We start from the raw sequence: 27,617 nt of genomic DNA, 5'->3' as shown, positions 1-27,617 counted from the left end.
ATAATGGATGCGCTATTGCAGATCCAACTGCAATAGCCAACGCTCTTGGGGAAACATTCTCTAACATCTCCGCAACATCCTTCTACTCCCCAGAGTTCCTGGTCCTGAAAGATAAAATGGAAAAACACGCACTTAATTTTAAGACCAAGGGCCTCTATCCCTACAACGGGGCATTCACTATAGAGGAACTGAAAAGAGCCCTCGCTCTTTCCAAAGCAAGTGCTGTTGGACCAGATGGCATCCATTATGAAATGATTAAACATCTTTCACCAAAATCTATGGATTGTCTGCTCCTTCTGTATAACAGAATCTTTACTGAAGGGCAGTTTCCGGACTCCTGGCGAAAGGCAATCGTTCTTGCCTTTCCTAAGCCAGGAAAGGATCCAAAAGCCACCACCAACTATCGTCCTATTGCTCTGACTAGCTGTCTGTGCAAAATCCTGGAGAGAATGGTCAATTCTCGTTTAATATGGTATTTAGAATCAAATGACCTTCTCTCCAACATCCAGTGCGGCTTCCGAAGGAACCGGTCCACTTTGGACCACCTTATTAGATTGGAAGCATCCATCCGGGATGCTTTCCTAAAACGCGAACACTTGGTGTCGGTGTTCTTTGACATGGAGAAAGCGTATGACACAACTTGGAGATTTGGCATTTTAAAAGATTTACATAGCCTAGGCCTAAGAGGGCACCTGCCCTTTTTTATTCAAAACTTTTTAGCCAATCGATCGTTCCAAGTTCGTGTGGGATCCTCACTCTCTCGCTCCTTTAGCCAAGAGGAGGGAGTACCACAAGGGTCAGTATTAAGTGTCACGCTTTTTGCCATAAAAATAAATTCCATCACAAAACAACTTCCTCCAACTGTAAACAGTGCCCTCTATGTTGACGACTTTAGCATTTTTTGCCAGTCGTGCAACATGAGGGTTATTGAACGACAACTGCAGAAAGCCATTGATAGTCTAAGTTCCTGGGCACTTGCTAATGGCTTCAGGTTCTTGCCGGAGAAGACCGTTTGCATACACTTTTGTCGCAAGCGTAATCTTCATCCTGAACCTGAATTAAGGCTCGGACAAAATGCTATTCCAGTAGCAGCGAACACAAAATTCTTGGGACTCATATTCGATAAAAAATTGACCTTTTTGGATCACATTCGTCAACTCCGCACAAAGTGCACAAGAGCCCTTAATATGCTCCGCTCGCTCTCCTCCTTATCTTGGGGTGCAGACCGATGCACCCTTCTACGGCTTTACCGTGCACTTGTGCGATCCAAATTAGATTATGGGTCCCAGGTATATTCCTCAGCCAGAGACAGTGTCCTGCGATGGCTGGACCCCGTCCATCATCAGGCCCTACGTATTGCTACTGGAGCATATCGCACATCTCCTGTCCAGAGCTTATACGTCGAAGCAAACGAACCACCGTTATCGCTTCGACGTAAGCAGTTGTGTTTAAAGTATGCTTTAAAACTGAAATCCCTGCCAGACCATCCTACGTGGCCATTCGTTTTTGAGCCACGATGGGAAAATTTATACAATACTCGTAAGACTGCCAATCGTCCTTTTGGTATTCGTTTCCAAGAGCTACTCAAAGAACTTAATATCAAGGTAGACAAGGTTGCCCAAACATCAAAGCAACCCTTTCCACCCTGGCATGCTCGTGTCCCGGCATGCGACTTGTCGCTTAGAAACTGGGGAAAGTCGGACACGCCATCATGTGTCTACCTGCAGCTTCATTCAGCACACCGAACTGAATATTCCGACTTCGCGCCAGTCTACACAGACGGTTCGAAGTCAGAATCATATGTGAGATCTGCTGCTGTCTTCACAGACGGCACTATATCAGAGCAGATTCCCTCTGATTGCAGCATATTTACTGCAGAGCTGCACGCTGTAGAGTTAGCCTTGGAACACATTAGTAAATGCCAATACCAACGGTTCATTTTATATACCGACTCTCTTAGCATGTTACAGGCTTTAATATCTGTGAGGTATAATCCTCACCCAGTCCTGTCTAGCATTCAGCAGAAGATTCACGTTCTCCATGAACGCGAATATGACATCCGCTTCTGCTGGATTCCCAGCCACATTGGGATTAGGGGAAATGATTTGGCTGACGCCGCAGCCAAATCAGCAATTCCCAATAATAACCGCTGCCTGCTAGTCCCCTATACAGACTACAGGCAAATAGTACATCAAAAGGTTCATTCCCAATGGCAGGAATCGTGGAATAAACAGACTGGAAATAAATTATATCGTATAAAGCCTGTAATTGAACCGTGGCAGTCTAGTCTGCGCAGGAATCGTAAGGAGGAAGTTGTTCTTGCCCGGACCCGCATAGGACACAGTCATTTAACTCACTCTTTTTTGCTGAGGGCTGGTGACCCTCCTATGTGTGTGTCCTGTGGCACAGTTTTAACGATTAGACACCTTTTAATTGACTGTTCAGATTTTAACAATATCCGTCTTACCGCTTTTAATCATCTGACTGAGCCGTATATACTCAGTCAGATTTTATCTGACAATGACAACGTGTCGGCTGTTTTTATCTATTTTAAATTAATAAAAGTTTTTAATTGTATTTAATTTATGTTATTGTTACGTTTTTATTGATTTATTTTTTATATCAATGTTATTATATATATGGACATGGTGGCCTTACTAATTAGGCCACCGAGAATTTAAAAAAAAAAAAAATTTTTAAATATTACCTAGTCTTGGCGCACCATAGCCGTAGTTGCTAGTGCGCCAAAAAAATCCAAACAAACCAAACCAATCCTGTCTTGTCTGGACAGAATTGCAGACACATTCAAATTTAACCCTAACTTACAACTTTTTTTCAACATTGACATGTACTTCTTAAGTAAGTTTGTAGATCTCTTACACTTAATGTCATTAGTGCCAACATGTACAACAATATCACCTTTTGTGCCCTTAAAAAATGATATCTACTCTACATCATCGCCTTTTGCCCCCTGAGAGACATACCCTGGTCCTATTCCACCTATCCTTTTGAACTTTTGAACAATGAACAGAGGGGTGAAGTGGAAGTGGTTTTTTTTTTTTTTTTTTTTTTTGGCTGATGCTGCATAAGCTTGCATTCGTAAAAACGTCAACCTTAGAAGTTATCCATGGTGTGAAACTATCTTAGCAGTTGGTTCTGTAACTTACTCAGGAGATTAGTTGGTTAGCTAGACTTAATTTTAGTGGTATTTAAATTTTTTAAACTTTTTTTAAAAATATTTCTTAAATGTTGAATTCTTTGTTGTTCAAGGCACTTGTATGTTATTTTAGTGGTGTGAATGTTTCTATTTAATTGATGTTTGTGCATTTTATACGAGTATATGAGGTGAGAAAGTTTGATGACTGAACTATATTTAGGCAGTGATAAACCTCAATGGCTTTTGGATGGATTTCCTTCGAAGTATGCTCTTTGACATTGTCCACTCTGATTCCAACACTTCTGCAATTTCTAGAAGCATTCTTGTCTTCTTTTGGAATTGCTAATAATTCCATCATTACATTCTGAATAACTTCTTCATTGCAAAAATGTGATTTTTCCAGAGGGATCCAAACTTGGGAAACAAAAAAAAAAAAAAAAAAAAAATCACAGTAAGTAAAGTTTAGTGAGTATAACTGATGGGGACTACAGAGAAGTATGCTTCGCAAGAAGTTCTTGAATGGAAAATGCCAAGTGTGCAGGATGTCATGATACAAGCACCAGTTCTGGAAATAGCATAGTGCATTTGCCATACAAGTGTTTGCGTTCCTACTTCTTGGTCTGACTGTGCTAGATAAGTTAATAATGAACTTATGAATTCATAATGAATCCTGTGAGCCAGAATATATGATAGGCACAATTTTCACATACGCTCAAGATTGTCTTGCTTTTTTGGGGCCATAGATATGATGGAGCCTTTCATTGAGAGGACTTGCTTCTAGGTCATAGCCACATACTAACAGTTTTGTACCAATAACAATGGAAGAAACAAAGGGTGGATCAGTAGCAATACATTAATGAAGATCTTATCATATGAGATGTCACCTCTCTTTAATCATCAGTTAGGATGTGAGGCACACACTTGAGTGAAATGTATTAAATTCTGAAATTCTTGTGTTAAAATTGATGGATATATCCCATAAGAAATACCAATTTCACTTTCAACTATATGGATTAACTGTCAGTCTTGATTAAATTATTAGTATTGGTAATGGCAAATGATGCAAGAAAGCAAGCTTATATAGCTTATATCTCTGCACCTAAATACTAACCTCCCACATTTTTTTTTTTTTGGATTAATCATATTTGTTCAAAACCAAGATCAGTCTATTGGTAAGTTTTGAGAAGTATTTACCTTTCAAAAACCTATTTGTATCTTACAGAAACCTATTTAAGTTTCTGTAATATACAAATCAGTAATTCTCAATGCAGATATTAAGAATAAAATTCAGTAATGATCAAATTAAAGATTACATTGTGAGCATGAAAAATCCACTCATTCATACACTCACGCCAGCTTCTACTTTTATGGCCTTCTGGTAGAACCAACCAGAAGATACTGGTCCCGCAGAAAATAGTTATTTTTGTTAGCTCTATTTTCAGAAAAATGGAGAATATTTTATACGATGAGGATAGGTTGTTATTTGGTTTTTTAGGAGCATTAGCAACTAAGGCCATATTGTTCCGGGGATGTGCGGTGGTCATTCCCTGACCTTTCCGCATCCTCCGTATTTGGTGGTCACAGGCTCGAACCCCGGTCTAATCAAGAAATGTGTGCTACGCACTGCTGCTCCTGCTCCTGCCCACCTGGCTACGGAGGTACCTGGGGATAGGTGAAATAGGACTATGTTTCCAAAGGTCAGAGTGAGTGATGCAAATGGTGATAAATCGAGTTTACTGTTCAACCTTAACTAGCAAGAAACAAAGAAACAGGATAACATTATGAGTATTAGTAGTGGCAAATGATGCAAGGAGTAGCATCAGCAGCAAAAAAAAAAAAAAAACACTGCTCAAGTCATTTGTTCAACTCCTTTAATAATTTGTGTAATTCTTCCTCATGTAACTAACCAACCCAGGTATGGTTTTGGTGATGTAAGCAAATTGTAATTTAAGAAGCTTATTGGTTGTTCACAACTGCTATCAGTTGGTATGAAAGTGGGGTGAAGCCAAATTGTCACGAACTTTGATTGATTCCCCACCATGACCATTGTTTGAGCATTCATTCTTAAGCATAACACAAGAGACGATGCAGAAGCATTTAGCCAGTGGTTGGCCAGGGGGTAATGGTGATATAGAACAATTTATTATCTCTCCCAAGATGTGTAAGGAGAGGAGGACTTGGTCAATGATACCTATGGTGATGCCATAACTGAAGAAACATTGAGAAACAGCATCCTTCTTTCACCAGGAAATGTTAAAGCAAACACATTCCATTTGAGGATTCTCAGTAGATAATTAGGTGATGAAATAGTGTGAGGTTACAACTGGGTTGTAACCTCACACTATTTCATCACCTAATTGTCTACGCGAGAACAGGACAGACAATAGTGCAGTGATGCATTATTGACTATCCTGTCCCTGTAATTTTAAAATTTAAAGTTTTTAAATTTTATTTCAGTAATTTATGTGAAATTGATTTCTGCAATACTATGAAAGAGCTGTTTCTGCTAAGTAACTTTTTTCTTCGGTAATTTCAGTAACTTCATTTATACTTTGCTAGTGGATGAAGTTTCGGTAACAGTTTAATTTTTGTAATACTTTGTTAAATTAACCCCAGGTGCTTACATCTGGTGAGTATGGGCTTGGCAAACCCAGGGTCCTGAGCTGGATATTGTCATTCTTTGCTTTCTTGGTGATATATATCTCTCTCTCTCTCTCTCTCTCTCTCTCTCTCTCTCTCTCTCTCTCTTTTTCTTTCTCTCTCGAAATTGCAGCCTCACACAGGAAATGTACTTTAAAGCACCTGTATGTGGAATGTAGCATTGATTCTCTTCCATTCTGATGCAATTTTTTTGTGACTTGCACTGTATTTGTCAAAAAACAATCAAATTGTGTGATCCTGGGCTTTGTCTCTGGGTCATACTGAAAAACGGAACACTCTTTTTTTTATAACAACACAACCATGGAAATTAGGATTGTCTTCACAAGTTTGGATGACATCTTCACATAATGACACTCTTCATTGTTTTTGCTTATCCATGAGGCTGTGTGGCACAGATTTTGCACAGACCTTCCTTGTTTCCTAAATCTTCATTCATAATTTGCCTAATTGTCTCCTTGTTCATATCCAACTTGATCAGCCATAATTTTGAGGGTTAAGTGACAATCTCTTGCCATAATTTCCTGAACTTATGCAGCTTATTTCAAGAAGTTGACAGACGTCTCTTTCTTGGATCATTGCAAACATCCTCATGTTCTCCTTTGAACCACTTATGCCATTCAAGCATGCTGGTATGACTTGACGTTTCATCATCATAAGCAGTTTTTAAATTTTCATGTTTCTTCGCAGATTTTCTCAGTTTAAAAACGAAATTTGATATTTCGTTTGTTGTTTTATTGCCCCAGGAGCTCGCATCTGGTATGGGCTTGGCACACCCAGGGTCCTGAGCGCTAGATATCGTTATTCTTCTCCCTCTTGGTGATTCTCTCTCTCGTGGTAACTCACATTTTTTTTTTTCTTTGGCTGGTGTAGCATAAGCCACAGACTTCTTTGCATCATATGTCTAATAATAATAATAATAAAACTGTGAATGCTAATGCTACTGACAAAACTGATTGTTACTAGCAACCTGTCAGCCTACTGGACAGTCTCCATACCACCAACTGTCGGAGGAAGTTTGAACTACAACATACCACTTCTGTTTATTTTCAAATTCATCAAACACGGCTGCAATAGTACTGGTCTGGGAACTTTAATGCTACACCTCATATATAAGGCAACCTGGTACTTTTTGTTTATGAAAATAACCAAAATATATGGAAATCTCTTGACTTGCATCCAAATATCTATGGTAATGTGGTTATCTGTTTTGAAACAGTCACTCATGAGTTGTATGTAGAAATAATTTTGATTATTGTTTATTTGAATTTTAGCAAACTATTTGGCTCGGGTCACAGATAAGCTTCAGGGCAAGAGGCAGAAGATTGTGATTAATGGTTACTCATCACTTGGTTAATGGTTACTTGGCCTAGGGTTAGAAATGGGGACACTCAGTGATCAGTACTGGTACCACTGTTGTTTCTGGTTTCTGATTTTCTTAAATGTTGTTAATGATGGGATATAAGGAGTGATATCAAAATTTACTGATGCTCTCAATATTGGGAGAGTGGGTAATGACCAATGCCAAGGAATGGTTAATGACCAATGCAGAACAAACTAAAGTTTGTTCTGCTGTAAGCATTAGGATCACTGTTAATAATAATAATAAAATGAGAGAAAAGGATAATCCTCCTAACTCCATCCAATTTAATAATTATTTTATATTTGTTTTCTTGTTTTCTTTTATTCATTTATTTTTATTTTTTATAATCAAATTAAAATTAGTGACAATTAAACAATTTAATAATAATTATTATTAGTTCTGTTAATTCCTAAGAAATACAGAATGTTATGCTTATTTTTGATATTCTTCATGTTGAAGCCATTTTGTCTTGTGATTTGAGGGGGGGGGTGGCAGCTCTAGAATTAACAGTCCAAAAAAAAATTACACATTTAGAGCATTTGAAATTAAAATGGTAGAAAAAAGAAAAAGATTTTGGGGTTACGGTAAATTAAGTTTTCTGTGCAGTGTAGACTAGCAGTAAAGCCCTTGCTATCCTGCATGTGATTTATTGAGCACTTGCTTGTAGAAACGGAAAGATTACACTGCTTGAGGAAATTGTGAGATTACATTTGGAGTACCTGTCCAAGTATGGCAATCTTAAAAAAAAAAAAAAATGCCAAGCTTCTTGAAATGTCCAGTATATGGCTCTGAGAGGAGATAGTAAAATTTATGAAAGTGCAATTTTCCCAGTATCAATTATTAATTAATAATGTACGCTACTGTGGTGAAACCTCTCTAAAGTGGACACCATTGGGACTAAAAAAAAAAAAAAAAAAGTGTCCACTACAAAGAGGACTTTACAGAGGTCCGTGTAGCCAATTTTAGTGAAAGGGGAGGCACACCACTTTTAATAAAAATTAATATAAATGGATTTGTTTATAGAGCATTTCATTTGGACAAGTTGGTCTTCATTGTGGATTACATAACTTACTAGTTCCATATTCATCATTTTTGCTCATATAAAATTTTTTAATTAATATGTGCCTCCCCTTTAATAGATCAAATCCCCTCCCTTTTTAAATTTTTGCATACTGCAGTGCTGCAAACAGCAAGAAATTTAATTTCTTAAATTAGCACACAGTGCAATTCTTAGAAAAATTTTGACCAGTATTCCAGAGGAAAATCTGTATTTTCAAACAAACTTTGTATGTAACTACTTAACATGTTTGCTGCTTTTTATATTTGCAAGGGTCCTTTATGTGTGCCCTGGAGTGCTTCTCTGGGTGCTGGAACAAGTAGGCATTGCTTTTTAGCAAACAGATTTCATCCCTGAAGAATGATCACTTCAAGTAAAACCAGCATCTGTTGTTTGTAGTGTTCTGATAACAGATGCATTTGAACAAGAATCAGCATCACTTGAATAGAATTCTATATCAGTATCAGGTGACATATTATAAAGAGCTGATTCAATGTCATCAGCTACAACATACTGTCCATTCCTGTTCCTTTTCAGTCCTAGGCTGTGGATCCATTATAACAACCCTTTAGGGTAAAATTTTATAGGAAAACACAGTACACAAAATTTTATCAGTGGACACGCACTATAGGATGTTTTCACAAACAAAAGAATTAAAATTCAGCAAGCATAATCTTCAAAATTTTTACCTTTTCTTGTGGAAATTGCAAGGTACCAACAGTGGTACCTTGCAATAAAATAAATTCAACATAAGCAAAGAACATATGAAGCTATGAACCATGTATACAGCTTTTATAGCACTCTCTACACAATGTAATTGATGCTAAACAAAATAGCTGGTGTAATAGCCCATGGTTCAGTCAGTGTGCCGATATTGCTCAGTTGTTCATTTCATGTGCCATTCCTCTTACTGTGCTCATTTATTGTCCACAATTCAGTGTATGCACATCTGTGTTGAGGCACAAAAATTGCAGTTCACTTGGACGCAAGTTTGCATTCTGGCAGCGAACAGTGACCATTTCTCACTGATGAGAGAAAGCGGCATGTAATGGCACAGGAAAATTGTCATCGTGTCTCACTCCAAAAGCTGGACGCTGCTCTCACTAAAGCAATTATGAAAATAATGTTAAGCATCATTTAGTACTTTCATTGAATATACAAAGAATATCACGTACACTGTAGTACAGGGTACATTATTTCTATATGTACATATAATGTACCCTGTACATTATAGAAATAATATGCAGGGTGTAGTAGTGGTAGTGGCATGTGATGCAAGAAAGCAACTGTATGAGCTTATGCAGCATCAGCCAAAAAAAAAAAAAAATAAATAAATAAAAAAATCACACCATTCCCTCCAAATGCCTGTCCAGTTCCTCCTTAAATTTATTTAACCTGTCAACTTCCACAAAGACAGGTGGAAGTTTGTTCCAGCAATTAACCACCCGCTGGCTAAAGGCAAATTTCCGCACATCTATTCTACATCTGTCTTTTCTTAATTTGAATTTATGCCCCCTTAGGTTCATAATCTGAACAAGTGGAAGGATCCCATTAGAATTCAGCGTGCTCAACCCATTCAAGGCCTTATATACCTCAATCAGATCACTGCGCAGGTGCCTAGTCTCCAGCCACTGCAATTTGCAGAACTTAAGTCTCTCTTGGCAAAAGGATCCCTTCATTCCCCTCACCAATCTTGTTGCCCTTCTCTGTACACGCTCAAGTAAATCTACATCCTTCTTAAAATGAGTCCTCCAGACCTGTACGCAGTACTCAAGGCATGGCCTGACCATTGCCTTATACAGAAGGACAATCACCTCCTTCTCCCTGCTAGCAAAATTCCTATATATCATTGACAAAACCCCATGACCTGCCCTGGCAGCCTGTCTGCATTGCTCAGAAAACTTCATATCTGACTGCACAGTTACTCCCAGGTCTTTTTCATTTTCTACCACCTTAAGTGTAGTACACACAGTTGGTACGTTTCTCTGGGGTTACTTCTACCCATATGCAGTACTTTGCATTTGTCAAGGTTAAACTTCAGTTGCCACTTCTTAGCCTATCTGCCCAAATTATCTAGATCCTGTTGCAGTATCACACTGTCATTAACAACCCTGCCAACCTTTGTATCATCTGAAAACTTCGACATTAAGCCTGATATATACCTTCATCAATATCATTGATAAATATACAAAACAACAGTGGACCTAAAACCGAACCCTGTGGGACTCCACTAATAACATTAGTCCACGAAGAGCAGCACCCATTGATTACCACCCTCTGTCTTCTCCCACTTAACCATCCTTTTATCCATTGTAGCAACTTACCCTTAATACCATCCTGCTCCAATTTGTACAATAGTCTTCCATGAGCAACGGTGTCAAAAGCTTTCCTGAAATCCAAATATATGATATCAAAATTATTTTTTGCATCCAGTTCATCTTGTTTACAAAACTAAAATGTTATTGTGTGAATAGGGAACATGATCAAATCTGAAAACATTTCCAAGTGATAGAGGATATCTTCAAGGTTTTAGTTACCAATTGTAAATGCATGCTCAGATGGCAGCATAATGACAAAACTGTGAACATGGAGAAATTTACCAACAAAAAAACATTTCTTGGTTTGTTGTCGATGTGTGGCTTCTGTATGAGCTCTAACTTGTATGGACTTCCCTGGGCTTTGCATAAAACTTCCTCAAACCTGCTCCAGAGCCATTATGGGTGAAGATGATGATCATGATTGTTCTCTCTGTCAATCCTTCTCTGAAACTTTTCTCAGGGTTAGTAAATTCCATCTTGATTGCAGTTTCCAGTTATGTTACCATCTACTGTAGAGCATACTTTCTGATTGATGAATCAAAACTTGAATATATCCTGTATCACATGGAATTGGTTTCAGGTTTGTATTATGCACCCTTTTAACACAATAATGTTTTAGTTTTTGTAAACGGGAACACAGAAAGTCCTCATGGCTTTACTGGTTAAAATTATCTATGTGGTCTAGTGATAGATTTTTATTTTATTTATTTATGTTTTTTTGAAAAATTGTATTATAGCTCTTTTTGTTCTTGTCTATTTGTTGGAACTTGTTGAGCTCTTAGGCGACACAGTCGACCTAGTTAGTTTGTTTAAATATCTGAAAAAATATTCAAGTGTATGATCACCTTTAAGACCCCCATCATCTATGGTAACAGACACAATTTGACCTTAATTCCCTTGTACCAGAAATCCCTCTATAAACCAACCACCTTTGCCAGAATGATTGCAGAAACCAGCATATGAATTTTCAGTACCATTTCAGAACTGTTAGTGCACTCAGTGGTTTATTGATAAACCATGTTCAAAAGTTATGCATGACACCAGTAATGTACTGCAGCTCATTGAATCAGAATACACACTGTACCTTTCTTGGGGTTGGTAAATTTCATCTTGATCTTTGCCAGAATGATTGCAGAAACCAGCATATGAATTTTCAATACCATTGCAGAACTGTTAGTGCACTCAGTGGTTTCTTGATAAACCATGTTCAAAAGTTATTAGCATTAGCATTTTAGCATTAGTAGAGGCATTTGATGCAAGAAAGCAAGCTTATGCAGCATCAGCCAAAAAAAAAAAAAAAAAAAAAGTAACATAAATAAATAAAAATAACCACTTCCACTTCACCCCTCTGTTCGTTCGAAATACGTCACTGGTGTTATGCATAACACCAGTGACGTACTGCAGCTCATTGAATCAGAATACGCACTGTACCTTTCTTGGGGTTGGTAAGTTCCATCATGATTGCAGCTTTACACCAGTGACGTACTGCAGCTCATTGAATCAGAATACGCACTGTACCTTTCTTGGGGTTGGTAAGTTCCATCATGATTGCAGCTTTCCAATTATGTTGCCATCTACTTCAGAGGCGCCTCCGTAGCCAGGTGGGAAGGAGCAGCAGTGCATAGCACAGGCTTCTTGATTAGACCGGGGTTCGAGCCCGTCGCCACCAAATACGGAGGATGTGGAAAGGTCAGGGAATGACCACCGCATATCCCGGAGCAATATGGCCTTAGTTGCTAATGCTCCTAAAAACCAAATAACTAACTAACTAACTATCTACTTCAGAGCATGCTTTTCCAGTTGGTGAATCAATACTTGAATATATCTTCTATCACCTGCAAGTGGTTTCAGATTTGTATCTTGTACTCATTTCACACAATAATGTTTTAGTAAAGGAGAATAAGGCTACTGGTCAAAATTATCTATGCAGCCTGTTGGTAGTTTTTTTTTTAAAATTATATAGCTCTGTTCTCACACTTTTTTTCCCTTTTGTATTTGCATACCACAACTGTGAATCCTATATACAGACTTGCTACAGTACTATTTTTTTTTATTCTTATTTTTTTTTTTATATATATATAAGTTCTCTTAATATTTTTCAGTTTAACAATTTTATTGCCTTGCTAAGTGATGTGCAACAATGTAACAGCATTCGACAGCCCAAATAAGTCTGTAAACATTCCTTACCAGTAGTGGCGAGCGTATTAACAACATATTGTGCCACACGGCCATCACAAGTCTAACTAGTATTACTCTAACAATCTTTGAAAAATGTCCTGGGAGAGGTTGCAAATACCAAAAGGACACCAATTAAAGTGCCTGCATTCATATTAGAGTGTGTCCATTTTGGAGATTAACATTGTGCCAGGACCAGAGCCTGTGTGTCCACAACAAGAGGTGTTCCCTTTTAGAGAGGTGTCCAGGAGTTGTACAATCACTGTACCAGGGGCTCGAGTTTTAGATTGGATTTCATGCCATTGAGTCATGAATTATAGAATAATTGCCTCCATGGGTAGTTGAAGCTATCAGCTCAGAAAATCCAGAAGTCACCTAGAATATCAGTTATTGTGAGGAGGGAAACACAGAGTTTTTTTCTACTGGAGAAACAAATACATATGACTTTCATATAATCTAATAACAGCAGAGTGTTCCACTTATCATGCTGCAGGATATTAGAAATTTTCCAATTATCCTCATGCAAATAACTTCTTTCATTTTTGTTTATTACTGTGAAGCTTTCAGTTACCATTAAAATGTATTGTTCCTGATGAATGCTTCCTTATATGCTCACAATATCTGTAATTTTTTTATATCTGTTCTGTTTATCATAAAGTTCAACTGTGTATAAAATAGGAGTTTCTTAAATTTTAAAATATTAATTATTTCACTTGTACTTTATTTTCATTGTTTATGCTCAAGTAGAAAATGTGTACATTTTCTCCTCTGCTTAACCAGAGTCTGCAGAGTTCCACTTGCCCCCTCGTAAAAGTTGCTGTCATCCTTCAAGAGCCACTTCTTGATAACCACAATAACTGCTTGTCACCATAAAAGGGTTCTCCTAATCAGCCACATCCCTGTACAGGGATGTGGCAGAACAGTCCACCAGAATTCTGCAATGGTCTCCCTTGTCAGGATGATAATATGGTGTCTGGCATCATTGTGCTGAAGGAGAAAATTTCTTCTCTGGTTTCACTCTTGTAATCAGTCTTCAGCTTCTTCAGTGTTGCACATAATGAACGATTGAGTGTCTCCATTTCAGGAAATTCACAAGGATAACTCTATTCTTGTCCCAAAAAATGGAACACAAAATTTTTATAGTGGATAGTTGAGCCTTGTTTTCCTCTGTATGAATGAATCTGTGTCACCACTCCACAGACTGCTGCTTTGACTCTGGTTCATAGTGGTTTACCTGGGTGCCATCTTCAGTGACAATGCCATGCCATCAAGAGCATCATCTCATACCACTCCAGAAGATCAAAATAAGCTGGCAGTCTCTGCTTCATGTGATTTGACTTTAGCATTTGTGGAACCCACCTAGCATGCAATTTCCTGGATTGTCCAGAATGTTTTCCATGCATTAAAGACTGTTCCTGGGTCTAGGAACATTTACATTAGTTTATATGAATCGGGTTATCCTCTCCCCCCCCCCCCAGTGCAAGGACAGCTTAGTCTTGGCGTATCCCCCATAAACATTATTTATATTCATTATTCAAATGAATTTCAGTGGGTGCAATGTTCTCTGCATTCAGAAACTGATAACACACTGCTTCTTCATATGCATGTCAATGTCACTTTCCATTTTTATAGCTTACTAAAGCCCTGACGCCTAGTGTGCAGTGTTGAAAATTGCAGGATATTGGTGATGGTGCTTAAATTTTCACCTAACACTATTACATTTTGTGTGATTGGGAAAAAAATTTGGAAGCATCAGTTTTGGTTGGAGCAATATACATATAATAAATAAATAGTAAAATGATATATTACTATAATAAATATTAAAATGAATTTCATATTTTGATACCATGTGATGTGTTGAAAATAAATTGCGATTTTATAAAAATTGGGAGTCATGTCAATTCCTATTATGATTTTAAAATGTCTTTTATCAATATTATACCTGTTCGTACTTTTTAGGTGTTCACTCAAAAAATGTTGTTGCCATATTACATCTGTTAGTGGCACTGGCACGACACTTTAGAGCACCTGTCAGACTTCCAGAAAATGTTGTTGTTAATGTTGTAGTAGTTCAGGTGAGTGAGTGAATATATTAATTTAAAAATATAATAGTAATTTCCATTTATAATAATATATAAAATAATAATAATTTCCAGACCATGCTAGAAAAAGTTTATATAGCAAGCTGCCCAACATGACATTTCAGGTTCATATTTCATCTAATAGCATACCTGCCAATTCTCCCCAGATTTAAGGATGGAGAATCTGTCTTTTTCACTCATTTTGACCACTTCTTCATCTCATCTTTGTAACAGTTTGTCTCTGCTTTTCACAAAAAAATATATGAAGGGAGTTTGAAAAGTATGAAAAGGTACTGGTACAGTGTTGAAAATTTCTGTATCTAATGTATACCGCTTAAAATAGTAACTACCAAGTTTCAAGCAGTTTCAGTAACTTTTTTTAAATTATAGGTCCCGAAGTCAACAGGACCTATAATTTAAAAAAAAGTTGTGTGAATGATGGTAGACAGACAAAATCAGTCATCAGGCAGTTGTCCAATATTTGGGGGAGGGGACTAATAAATAAATACAGCTAGGCCTCGTATAACGCGAGTTCAATTAACGCGATATTCAGTTAACGCTATTTGAAAAAATGATACCACTTTTCATTTTTTCATTTTACACGATGCAAATTTCCAGTTAACGCGATCTTTTTTTTTTTTTTTTTTTATGCAATAGTTGAAAAAGATTTGAATTGCCTGTTAAGCTTACCGCGAGTAGTACGGTCAATAAACAAACGTTTGACTGCTGCCCGCCTCGGTATGTTCCATCAACCATCGGAAGAAGACGTGTTTGTCTCCTGCTAATAAAGTCAATGCAGACTTGCATTTAAAAATTCAAATTTTTAAATGAGCCAGATGAAAATGTTACCGTGAAGGAGATAACAGTAAAAGAATTAGATGAAATCTTTTGTATCGCAGAGAACCTCAACAAAAGGTTTGATGGTCTCTGCGATATTTATTTTGCCAGGGCCCAGAGAAGATTGTTGTCGGCTATCGGAAACTGATTGATGAAAAGAGAAAGTCAACACTGTTCAAATATTTCCACAACAGTAATTTCTTCATTGTGTATTTTATGTCAGAGGTTCCCAAACTTTCTCGGTTCATGGTGCCTTTAATGTCTCAGTAATTTTTTCAAGGCGCACCCAGACCAAAAGAAATACCAAACAGTTTCATTTAGTAGTTAGGTCCAAACAACTTAATAAGAAATGCTGAAACTGTGAACTACCTCGAGCTAGTAGTTCACGCGGTGTCCGACAGATGTCGAGTATCGCTGTTTCCCTCGAAAATTTAAAATATTCCGCGGCGCACAGTTTAAGAACCGCTGTTTTATGCAATAAACATTTAATTCCATAATTATTTTCATTATCTTTTACATTATATACAGTTAAAAAGTTATTTAAAAGGTATTTTTAAAATTCTTTATGGACGTTCCAGAAGGTCAAGGACCAATTATAATTTTTCGTATTGGTTATTATATTTGATTAATGCATTTCCGTTTTGCGCGATGCGCTCGCAGGATGAATTAATCGCGTTAATCGAGGCCTGCCTGTAAAATAAATAAAGTGCAGCCATTATCAACCCACTGCAGGATGGAAGCCTCCTCAACAATTCATGCTGAGGGAAATGGACCATAATCTGCCACGCTGGTCCAGTGTGGGTTGGCAGATTGACCGTATTCAGCAGTCAGGGGCTTGAACCCCGGTCTACTCAAAGAGCGTGTGCTACTGCACTCCCGCTCCTGACCACTCGGCTATGGATGTTGGGGGGGGGGGGACTAATGCTAAAGGGTAATTCATGAGTTTATGATTACAACATTGAGGGAGATGCATTCCGGAAGGCCCAAGAGAAAACTTTCTTTGCTGATGGAACCAACACAGTGCAGCATCATTGGCAAATGTGTATTGCCTCCAAAGGGAACTATGTTGAAAAGTTACCAGATTTTTCAAATAAATCCTTCATACTCAGGCCATGAACTTATCAAATGCCTATTCATGAAACTATGGCTTCACTATTATATTCAGATTTTTAAAAATATTCTGCAAATTTCTTCATAATTTCATCAATGGTGATCAGGTGTGCTAGTTGTGAGAAGCGAATTAACAATGTCCTTCAGTAAGAATCTACAGACAAACTTTCAAAAGATGCATGCACGGGATTTTCTGCGTACCATACGGAGATGTGATTTTTCAAATTCAAGTTGTGGAAAATGTGAAGTTATCAGAAATTTGTAAACATAAGCATAAGGAAAATATGCAGTGCAGTGGAATATACAGAAAGAAAGAAAGAAATGCAAAAAGATACAGCGGACCCCCGCTTTATGATTGGTCCAATATACGATCAAATCACTATATGATAAGTGGTAAGCACCTGTTTAGTTGGAGCCGACCGGGCTAGCCGAGTGGGTAAAGTACCTGCCCGGCAACCCAAAGGTCGCGGGTTCGATTCCCGCCTCGGGCTTGGATCAAAGTACTGCAAAAACCTTGGGAGGTGCAATATGGCCACAGAAGCCGATGCGCCAACAACTATCAAATCAATCAATCAAACCTGTTTAGTTGGTGATCAGGTCGTGTGCAATGCATTGCAAATGTTATGGAAGTTGTATCAAAGAAATGTTGCAAAGTTTATACAAGTAATAAAGTTTTTGAGTCATTTTGTTATTTTTTTTGTGTAAGTTTATGTATTTGTCTTGATAGCAGTCAATTTCCACCTGGTATGAACTTGAGCTGTAATTAAGCAAACTCTAATATAGATGTCTCAAGCACTTTCCTAATGTAGGAATAATTATTCCAATAATTTTCCCTCTTTAGGGAAAAAACTTTAGCCTGCACAGTTAGTTTTTAATGGTAAAAAAGAAACAATAATAAGCAGATGCTTATTCATACTAGGTTTGTATATTCTTATTTTTTTTATTTATTAATTTTTATTATTTTTTTTCCATTGAAGACTCCATAATCACAAAATCAGGCATGATTATATGAACTTCTTCATTGTTTTCAGGTCCTTAACTGATCTTGAAAGTTTTTGTACATTATGAAACACCTTGTATTTGCACCTGCATGAGTGATCAATGCCACTTGATAGTTTCGTGAGCATACTGTCTTTTAACCACAAATTAGAAATAAAAATTTCATTGCCGCATTCCCGTTTTCCTAACCTAACTGGATATAACATTATTTTTATGATAGGTTAATGATAGTAAGAAATGAGGGTAAGTATACTGAGAGCCACCCATTTATTGCTGAAAATCTTGGCCATCTATCTTTTACTGTCAGAAATCTTTACCATAGATTTATTGCTTTCACTAATTGTGACTGACAGGTGGGCATCATTCTGCACTACAGTATTCTACAGCAAGGGTGTCACTATCCAAAATCTCATGTTATTGGTTATGTGATGTAGCTGATGTAAGCTGTCACTGGTATTCAATAATCATTACTGACAGTTGGGCATCTCCCAGTTTAGCTAAAGTTAAGTCACTTACTCTTGTCAAAAATCATGACGGCATCGTCTTCTTTTTTTAGAAATAAAAATTTTATTAACCATTTTTATAACTTAACCAGATGTAACAATTTTATTTCAGTAAGTTAATGAAAGTAAGAAACAATGGTAATATGTGTGAAGAGCCACCTTTGTTTTTAAGTGCATAATGGCTATTTGTTTTGTTTGCAAATTTGTACATACTGTAACACAACTTTTGTAAAATGAATAATGTTTCTTTTCAGGGCATGGTCATATTTTTGCAATGATATGAATTCTCCTTGTGTACATTTGCCTTCTTAAAGCAAGTGTACATGGGTTTTTTTGAGGACTGTACTCAGACAGAAGAACGTTCAGCATGTCATTTGACATGACTTGCTGCATGCCCTGTCTGGAAGAGAGAGAGGAGTTCATCAAATTGGCATTTATAAATCAAAAAGAACAGAATACACTTTGCTGACAATCAAAATCTTTTCATGAATTTGGAGGGGGAGTTTGCCAAATGCCTTTAAGAACATTTTTGAAACTCTAGCCAAAATTGTATACTTTAATATCTGGTAAAAAAAAAAAAAAAAACTGCCTACATATAAAGGCCCAGAATGCCATTAGTAATATGGCACTTTTCCATCCAAGAACCAATAATCCATTTTAGTTTCAAAGAAAAAAAAAAATAATAATAATAATAAAAATAAACTATATTAAAGTAGACTCATTCTTGATGTGTTCAATGTACTGCTATAACATTGCTTATAATTTTTTCCCCTCTTTCATACTTTTTTTTTTTTTTTTAACAAAACTTGTGTGGTTAGTTTAGGGAAATGGAGATAATTTAATAAAAAATTTTATATTTGATTTTCATTTCTAGTACTTTCAGCATGCTAGCAATGAAAATGCTGGTGAGGCATTTCAGCATATGAAAAATTAGATATGATGAATTATGGTGCACCATAATTCATCATATCTGAGTGCAATCTGCAAAACACCTCCCCGTATGAGTTATATAACCAGGAATTTTATTAGTATTCTGTTACTGTTAAGAAAAATTTATAATTACTAACTGGTATTCAAAAGCTTGGAAAATTAATTGGAGAAATAAATTTGCATTTCTTTTCTTTCTATGCAGAAGAGGGATGGTATACTACATACCAGAACAGTAGCAGAAGAGTTAACCTCCACATATGAGTAAGTTCACATTTAAAATTATTCTTTAGAAATTCTATACAAATTATATGAACCTCGTAAATACAAACAGAAAACCAGGAGAATATTATTATATTTTTAATATAATAAAATTAGGATTACTGATTTTGAGGCTTTATAACTCTCAAGTTCACAATATAATAGTATAGCTTAATTTAATTTATTATGGTACTCACCTTTTTATAATCTGCATTGATGTTAGAATAAATTGGATGATAATTTTAAATTTAAGTTAGCGTGAATAAGTTAGGATTTAAAACAGAATTAAAATATGTGCAAGGAAGTAAAAGTGCACATCTTCGTCCTTGGTTGTCAATGTTGAAATTGTAACAATTGAAGTTATATGGTTGAAAACAGAAGGCCAATAGCCATAACAAGTGGCTTTCGTTTTTTACACGTCTTCAGTTGGCAATGGTAGAATGAGAGTGAACGCGTGTATTTAAGAAGACTAAGTTCCTGTGATGCTCCTGGATACACGTGGGAATCTCAGGTGCATGATATTCCAGACCGGTGCTGTTATAGGGTAGTTTGGAATTTAATACTTGGAGAGTGGGAATGGCAGCGTTTCATTTTATAACTAAGGCTCCATTCCACTCTCCAAGTATTAAATTCCAAACTACCCTATAACATAGCACCGGCCTGGAATCTCATGCACCTGAGATTCGCATCACAGGAACTTAGTCTTCTTAAATACACACGTTCACTCTCATTCTACCATTGCCAACTGAAGACGTGTAAAAATGAAAGCCACTTGTTATGGCTATTGGCCTTCTGTTTTCAACCATATAACTTCAACATTGACAACCAAGGACGAAGACGTGCACTTCTACTTCCTTGTGCATATTTTAATTCTTTTTTAAATCGTAACTTATTCACGCTAACTTAAATTTAAAATTATCATCCAATTTATTCTAACATCAATGCAGATTATAAAAAGGTGAGTACCATAATAAATTAAATTAAGCTACGCTATTATATTGTGTCAGTTATAAATGGTACTTTAAGAGATCTACAATTTTTGAACTCTAAAGTTCTTGAAAGAAGTGATATTAGGTGCATTGGCATATGATGCAAGAAAGCTAAACATCAGCCAAAAAAAAAAAAAAAAAAAAACCCCTTTCCATTTGCTCCAAACATTTGTCCAGTTCTTCCTTGAATTAATATTTAAATAAATTCAAGGCAGAACTAGACAAACATTTGGAGTGAATGGGAAGGGTTTTTTTTTTTTTTTTTTTGGCTGAAAAAAGACAATTCAGAAAAAGCAATTAAGGGTGTTTCTAATTTTTGAGACTCTGAAGTAATGGCAATAGTAATCGCCGTATAGTGCAAGGAAGCTACATGCTTTTGCTGCACTGGAAAAAAAAAAACCCAAGTAGATAGGAAAACAAATTATATGCCTCCCTCCTCACACAGGTAAGTATCCAGTTGATCTTTGAATTTACTCAAATTGTCTTCCTCGCCTATCTGCAAGGGCAACTTGTTCCAGCTATCAACGACCTGCTGGCTAAAAGAAAACCTCCTACAATCTGATTTAAACCTCAAGCCCCCATAATTTGAATTTATGACTCCTAGTTCTACAGTTGTTTAGAACAGTCAGAATTCCACCTTCATTCATTTTACTAATCGCTCTCAGACCTAAATCAGGTCACCTCTGAGGTGCCTGGTTGCCAAGCTCTGTAGCCGACATTATTGGAGTCTTTCTTCATACTGTCATCCTTCTGCTGATCTCACCATGCAAGTTACCCATCTTTGGACCCTTTCAAGAAGCTCGATGTCTTTTTTGAGATGAGGTGTCCATATTTGAACACAGTATTCCAAATGTGGCCTTATACAGTGGGATTATGACCTCCCTGTCTCTACAGGATCACATTCGATAAATCATTGACAGGACACCATGAGCTTTCCTGGCTGCTTCATATCTGCCAATATCTAACTCACAGATCCCTTTTCTCCTGCACTGTTCTTAATTCAACCCCACCAAATGCATAATTTATTTGTGGGTTACTATTCCTCAAGTTAATATTCTTTGCATTTAGCAGCATTAAGTGGCTTCTCTGACCATCCTTGAAGTCTGTTCAAGTCATCCTGAAGGAGCACTGCTTGGCACTGATCATTAACAACTCTGCCAACCTTTACGTCATACCTTCTATTCCTTCGTCAATGTCATTTATGGAAATGAGAAACAACGGTGGTCCTAGAAGTGATCCTTGAGGAACCCCACTCCTGATGTTATACCAATCTAAAGAATATCCAATAATCACAACCTTCTGTCCTGCAGTCACCAGCAGTCCATCTTAGAATCTTGCCAGTAATCCCAACCTATTCAAGCTTTATACAGTAACCTCTCGTGAGGGATCAAGTCAAATTCTTTGCTAAAATCCAAATAAATTATGTCAAAATTATTCCCAAAATCCAGCTCATGAGTAACAGTATCAAAATAGCGTACTAAGTTAGTTAAGCATGATTTAACCCTTAACAAAGCTATGCTGTGTGTCCTTATTGGTGTTAAGAACCAGTAATTAAGTTTTATCCATTAGTTTCACATGCACATCTGTTTGAAAGTTTTTTTGCTTTGCCCTTGTTTTCACTTTACATCATCATTATGTTTTTCTTTCTTTTGTAAAGATTGTTTATTTACATTTTTGTTTTTTTTACATTTTACCATTTTTTGTCAGATAAGATGTATCATTCCCAAGCTCAGTAATTAATTAAGTGGTCAAATTTGTTAAAGTAATACGTGGTGTGATATGATATATAAAGAGGGTTTATTCAAAGATGGGCAACAAGATTTTTGATGATAACAGAATTTTTGTTAAGAACCGGTCCATTGCAAAAGCAGTACTGATCACTTCAAGTGCCTTCTCCTGAGAGGAGGACTGTATCTGTTTTAAAGTTTAGGTAAAAACTTTAAAACACCAAATGTCATATTTTACATAGATATCTATACATGTTAGCTATCGGGGCAAATGTGATTAGTGAAGTATGACAGTACAGAATTTTAAGTTCTAATTCTTTAATATTCAGCCAAAGAATAATCACTTAAATTCACTTTATGTGATATAGTGTCAACTTGTCTTTGCACAATTTTATAGAACCTAAAATCCAGATCAAAAGATGGATTTCAACATTTAAATTGAAAACAGCTCAGTCTGCTTAGATTTCGGGACTTTTTGGATCTAACTATATCAATTGTGCTTTTTCATACTAGTAAACTAATTAAATATTTCACATGGCAAAGCATCTTTTATTAAGCTTTCTTACTTAATATTAACATTCTTATTTTGGTCATTTTCAGAGAAAGAATCTGATCATGCCAAAAGATGAAACACCAAACTATACATTTATTTTAGCTGAATGAAGAGGAGAATGGTGCATTTCAGATGTATTTTCTCATGCCGAATAACAAAAGTTCTGTTTATTTGTGAACCCTGAAAGTTGAAAATGAGACTCACATTTGATGGTTTGGATCTTCAAACTTGTGAATAATGTTCAACTTTTGATCCTACCAAGTCATGTTTTTAGCTTTTTCCATTTCTAACAAAAAATGATCAGCTGCTGTTGCAGGCTGTTAAGATGTCATAATTAAGCAGGGTATAGTTTCCCCACGTATATAATTTTAATTAGTAATACTAAAATGTGTTTAAACATCCAAAGATATTTTTAGCTTTTTTTTTTTTTTTTTTAAATAATTTAGGGTAACATTAAGGTTTCAATGAAATATGTAATTTTAATAAATTCTCAATAAATATACAAGGCAAACTGATTTAACAGCACTATGACTATGTGAGCTATCACAGACCATGATGTGCATGTGATAGATAAGTGCTGAAGAATTAACAAAATGGCAATCAACAGGGTGATGAACAAAAAGAATTTCCTTTTTTTATATATATAGGGTGGCCACTGAAAGACTGAAGGGTTTGAAAAAGTCATAACTTGTTCATTTTTAATCTTTTTTATTTTCTTTTTTTACAGGTTATAGAGCATCCCTTGGAGATTAAAATGTGGCCACTGAAAGACTGACCATCCTTTCAGAATCTTCTGAAGCGATGTTCTGGCGATGCCTAGTTGAGCAGAGCAACGACGGGTAGAGGCAGATGGATCCTCAAGGACACTCTGCCGTGCAGCTTCCACCGCTGCGTTGGTGTGCTTAGGACCTCTTCCCAGAAGATCGCCGACTGATCCAGTTCTTTCAAACCGGGCGATTAGGTTCCGAATCATGTTATCGCTAGGAGGACTTTAAAATGTTGCCAGTATTTTCTCTGAGTTTCAATAATTGATCTTTCACTGGAATAGAAAAACCTGAGTTTTACTCGTTGCTGGACATCATACGTAGCCATTTTAATCTCCAAGGGATGCTCTATAACCTAAAAAAGAAAATAAAAAAGATTAAAAATGAACAAGTTATGACTTTTTCAAAACCTTTAGTCTTTCAGTGGCCACCCTGTAGATCGCATTGAGTCAGTTATGTTCATCGGCAGAACTAGATAATCTTTATCAACTTCTAAGTACTTTCTGATTGTTAGCTGACTATGGATGCCATACATTGTAGGGATCTCTCCAGACAGACACCATGGACTGTAGTTCCTGCTAATTTTTTTCCTGGAATGAGTATTGCTTTCCTTGCTTACCTCATGCTTTTGCACGACTGGTCATAAAACAATTTAATCAAAGATATTTTTAACTTAGCTTAAATAGATTTTACAAATATTAAATTAGCATGATAAAAACCATTCATGACAGTTTTAACAAATTTTATAAACTATAGCGTGAACATTCAGAAAATGATTCTTGAATTTGTAGCTGAGACCATCCCTCAGAGACTAGTACTGCTTATTTCCAGTAACATAAAAAATTTTACTTTTCAATAGGCAAGTTTTTTGGACTTAAAATAAGTGTTGAGGTTTTAAATAAAACCTAAGGATACAATATACATACGAATCTTTCCTTTATATATATATTTATTTATAGTATATTTATTTATTTATTTATTTTTAATTATTTTTTTTAGTGACCTTGGAATGAGAGTTGGTAAGTATTTTTCATATATATTTTAAGATAAATTTTAAAGAAAGTGATTTTACTTTGAAGCTTGATCACATTTAACATTACATTATATTTTTAATGCTGGAATGGTGTGTAATATTAACAATGTAGGACTATCAATATTCTATAATATTTCTTCTATTTCAATAGAGAAGCAAATGAGTAACAATTTTAGATAGGCTGAATACATTGACAAGATTACAAAGGTAACCTTAATTGAATTAACTATAAATCCAAACTCACATAAGTAATATTAAATCCATCTCATAAAAATTTAAAATTTCTAAAAAAAAAGTAAATGCAGACCAGCTTATTAGAAATTACAAGGGATTCTACTGTAGACACATTTTTAGTGGTTCCAGCAAAAGAGATTAAAATCAGGTGTCTGGTAGACATAATTTTTGTTTAAAATTTTAAATTTTAGTCTTTAGTAGATATAGTTTTGGTGTACAGTTTAACTTCTGTAATATATTGTAAATTTAGTAATCTTTCTTATGTTCAGATATTACCTAAATAATAGTTGTTACCATATTCACTTACAGTACAAGGTCCAGGGACATTGGGACTCAGATGGAAATACCTGCAGGCATTTCTAGAGTTCGTCAGTTCTTTAGCCTGTGTGACATACTTTCTGGTTGGTCTAGTAGACAAAACCAAGCTCAACTTAACAATTCGTATGGGAGGGAAACTCACACCGTGGGGAAGAAAATTTTAAAATAAACTAGATGAGTATTATTTGTACCGGCATGTTGGAGTATATGTAATCTTGGCCTCATCATTCACAAATCAGATGACATCACGGGGATCAAAGTACAGGAACCATTGGAAGGTGGTGAACACAGAATCTTTAGTTGGAAGATGAAGAAAGATGTTGCAGGTTTAATTTCAGAAGAGGTGACTATGATAGTTTCAGTTGCTGTATGGCATCTATTTATCAGTCTGATTGCAGAGGGAGGGCAAATACATTTGAATTATGGAATATCTTTAAAAAAAAAAAAATCACAGGTGCTATGAATGAATATATACCATTAAGAATATATGGCACAAGGAGAATGCCAAAATGAATGAATACAGAGCTAGTTGGTGTAATAGAGCAGAAAAAGACAGCATGGGAAAGTTACAAAAAGTACTGAAGCCTACAATAGCTGCAGGTTTATCTGTAACAGTAATAAAGTTAGGAAGGAGAAGTCTAACTACTGGCTGAGAGAGCAAAATGAGGACAAGGAATTTTTAATGTGTGTGAATACAAAGAAAATCTGAATCAAATAGGTTCTTGTGTACTGGGTATGGAAAAGTTTTAGATAACCCAGCTGATGAATTGAATAGGTATTTTGCATTGGTCTTTGCAGATGAAAGACCTTTCACACTGAAGAAGAGAGCATTCATCCAACATCAGAATGATAAAGCAAATGCACATAGTTGGAGCCAATATCTGAGTAAGAGGCTATCAATCTTGCCTTTCTAAAATTCACAACCCAAATGACCTTTTTCATCACAATATCTAACTTTTCTGATACAACCCCAAGTCCCAGAAGCAAGGTTCTCCATATGAGGGAGGTAGTGAAAATTTTTTATTGTGGATTAATTTCCTTCACTCCTGTACAGAATCCTTAGCATGCTCAAAATGTTGCTGTCACACCATCAGTCACAAACTGAAACATCTACAGGTCTTCTTCATTGAAAAAAAAAGTTTATTATTTTTAAAAAATTGTTACACATTTTTACATTTACATCCTCCATTCCTTTTGCAGAACAGTAACCAGTTGAACTAAAATGTGAGACATGTTTGTCTTACCCTCACCTGACATCCCAATTCACCCCTGTAGAATCCAAGTTGGGACTCTGTGCTGGCCATTCCAACTTTTGTACAATCATGTCCACGAATCATCCTCAAACAGCACCAACGATATGCCATGGTAATTATCCTGTTGAAATAAACATGAGTCTGTACCAAGAATTGCCACATCATGGGGAGCATTGAATTACTGAAAGCATCAAGCTGGGCACTGGCATTTTTGATTCCCACACAACTACCAAAAGTCCTAGGCCATACCATGAGAAACAATCTCAGACCATAACCCCATCTTATCCAAACTTCATTATTGGCACAGTGCATCTGCTGCAGTGTGCTTGTGGAAGAATTCCTGGAGAGCAGATGTTCCCCAGGCACCCTTCACACCCTCAGCCCACCCATATTAATAATTAAAAGAATTTTAAGTTATGTTCAAAATTCTCATTAAAATAGTTTGAAATAAATTAACCACTCAACATTAAAATGTAATTTTTTTTTTTTTTTTTTTTTACAAATTAAAAACTCTGTGTAGATTTGAAAATGTTTAATAATTCTAATTCTCAATAATTCCATGCTGATGTCTGTGCACTAGTGTAAATCTTGAATTGTTAGTATGGCTTGCAAACGCTTGTGAGTTTGGCATCCCTGCCAACAAAACAGATTTAAACCCCCTATTATCCAAAATTGTTATAGATAAAAATTTCAAGAAATACTTGGATTTAGAATAGGATATTATTTATTATTATGTAGTGGAATAATTCAGTGAAATAAAGTTGTTAAAAGTAGATGGTTAATCTGAAGGGTGAAAATGCAGTTTATCATGTAACTGTTAATAAAAAAAAAAAAGAAAAAAAGAAGAAAAAAAAAAGTGTTTCAATATCATGACTAAGGGATGCATTAATATTACTTCCTCTAGATATATGTTAAATGAACCTAACAAATACATTCAATGTCAGTTACCTTGTAAATCTACAAGGGAATTCATTAATACTGTTTCATCGTGTTGGGTCTGTCAAAGTAACACTTAATTTAGCAGTGAGTCACTCAGTTAAGGAGGAAAACCTGTGCATACCTTTAAAAATGTTTTCCTTTCTGCAAGATGCAAGCAGACATTTTTTCTTTATAACAAATTTAGCTATTCCAAATGAGCAGGGGTATGATGAAAATGTTAACTGGGGGTCAGTGAAAATGCCAATACATTAAAATTTGGAAGCTACTGCCTTTAAAGTAATTGAAGTGGGCAAATATGCCAACATAATTAACTTTAGTGACTATGCTGAAAGGACAGAATTCGTGGATACCTGGTTCCTGG

The 27,617-nt window shown here is 36.1% G+C and overlaps 1 protein-coding gene across 2 annotated transcripts in view; it reads left to right on the top strand.

The window, feature by feature from the left end:
- Positions 1–27,617, top strand: part of parvin (beta-parvin) — a 130,826-nt gene that overhangs the window by 82,132 nt on the left and 21,077 nt on the right. For both annotated transcript variants that reach the window (XM_090382486.1, XM_090382487.1), the window contains 3 exons: positions 14,688–14,803; positions 19,391–19,449; positions 24,479–24,498. In XM_090382486.1, the coding sequence (XP_090238612.1) occupies positions 14,688–14,803; positions 19,391–19,449; positions 24,479–24,498 (195 nt within the window). The remainder of the gene's footprint in view (positions 1–14,687; positions 14,804–19,390; positions 19,450–24,478; positions 24,499–27,617) is intronic.

The sequence above is a fragment of the Mastigoproctus giganteus genome, chromosome 10 (genome assembly GCF_048544385.1).
Source record: "Mastigoproctus giganteus isolate SK-2022 chromosome 10, ASM4854438v1, whole genome shotgun sequence".
In the NCBI taxonomy this organism is placed as follows: domain Eukaryota; kingdom Metazoa; phylum Arthropoda; class Arachnida; order Uropygi; family Thelyphonidae; genus Mastigoproctus; species Mastigoproctus giganteus.
The sequence above is the reverse complement of the archived record's forward strand: the minus strand, read 5'-3'. Positions and strand labels throughout refer to the sequence as shown.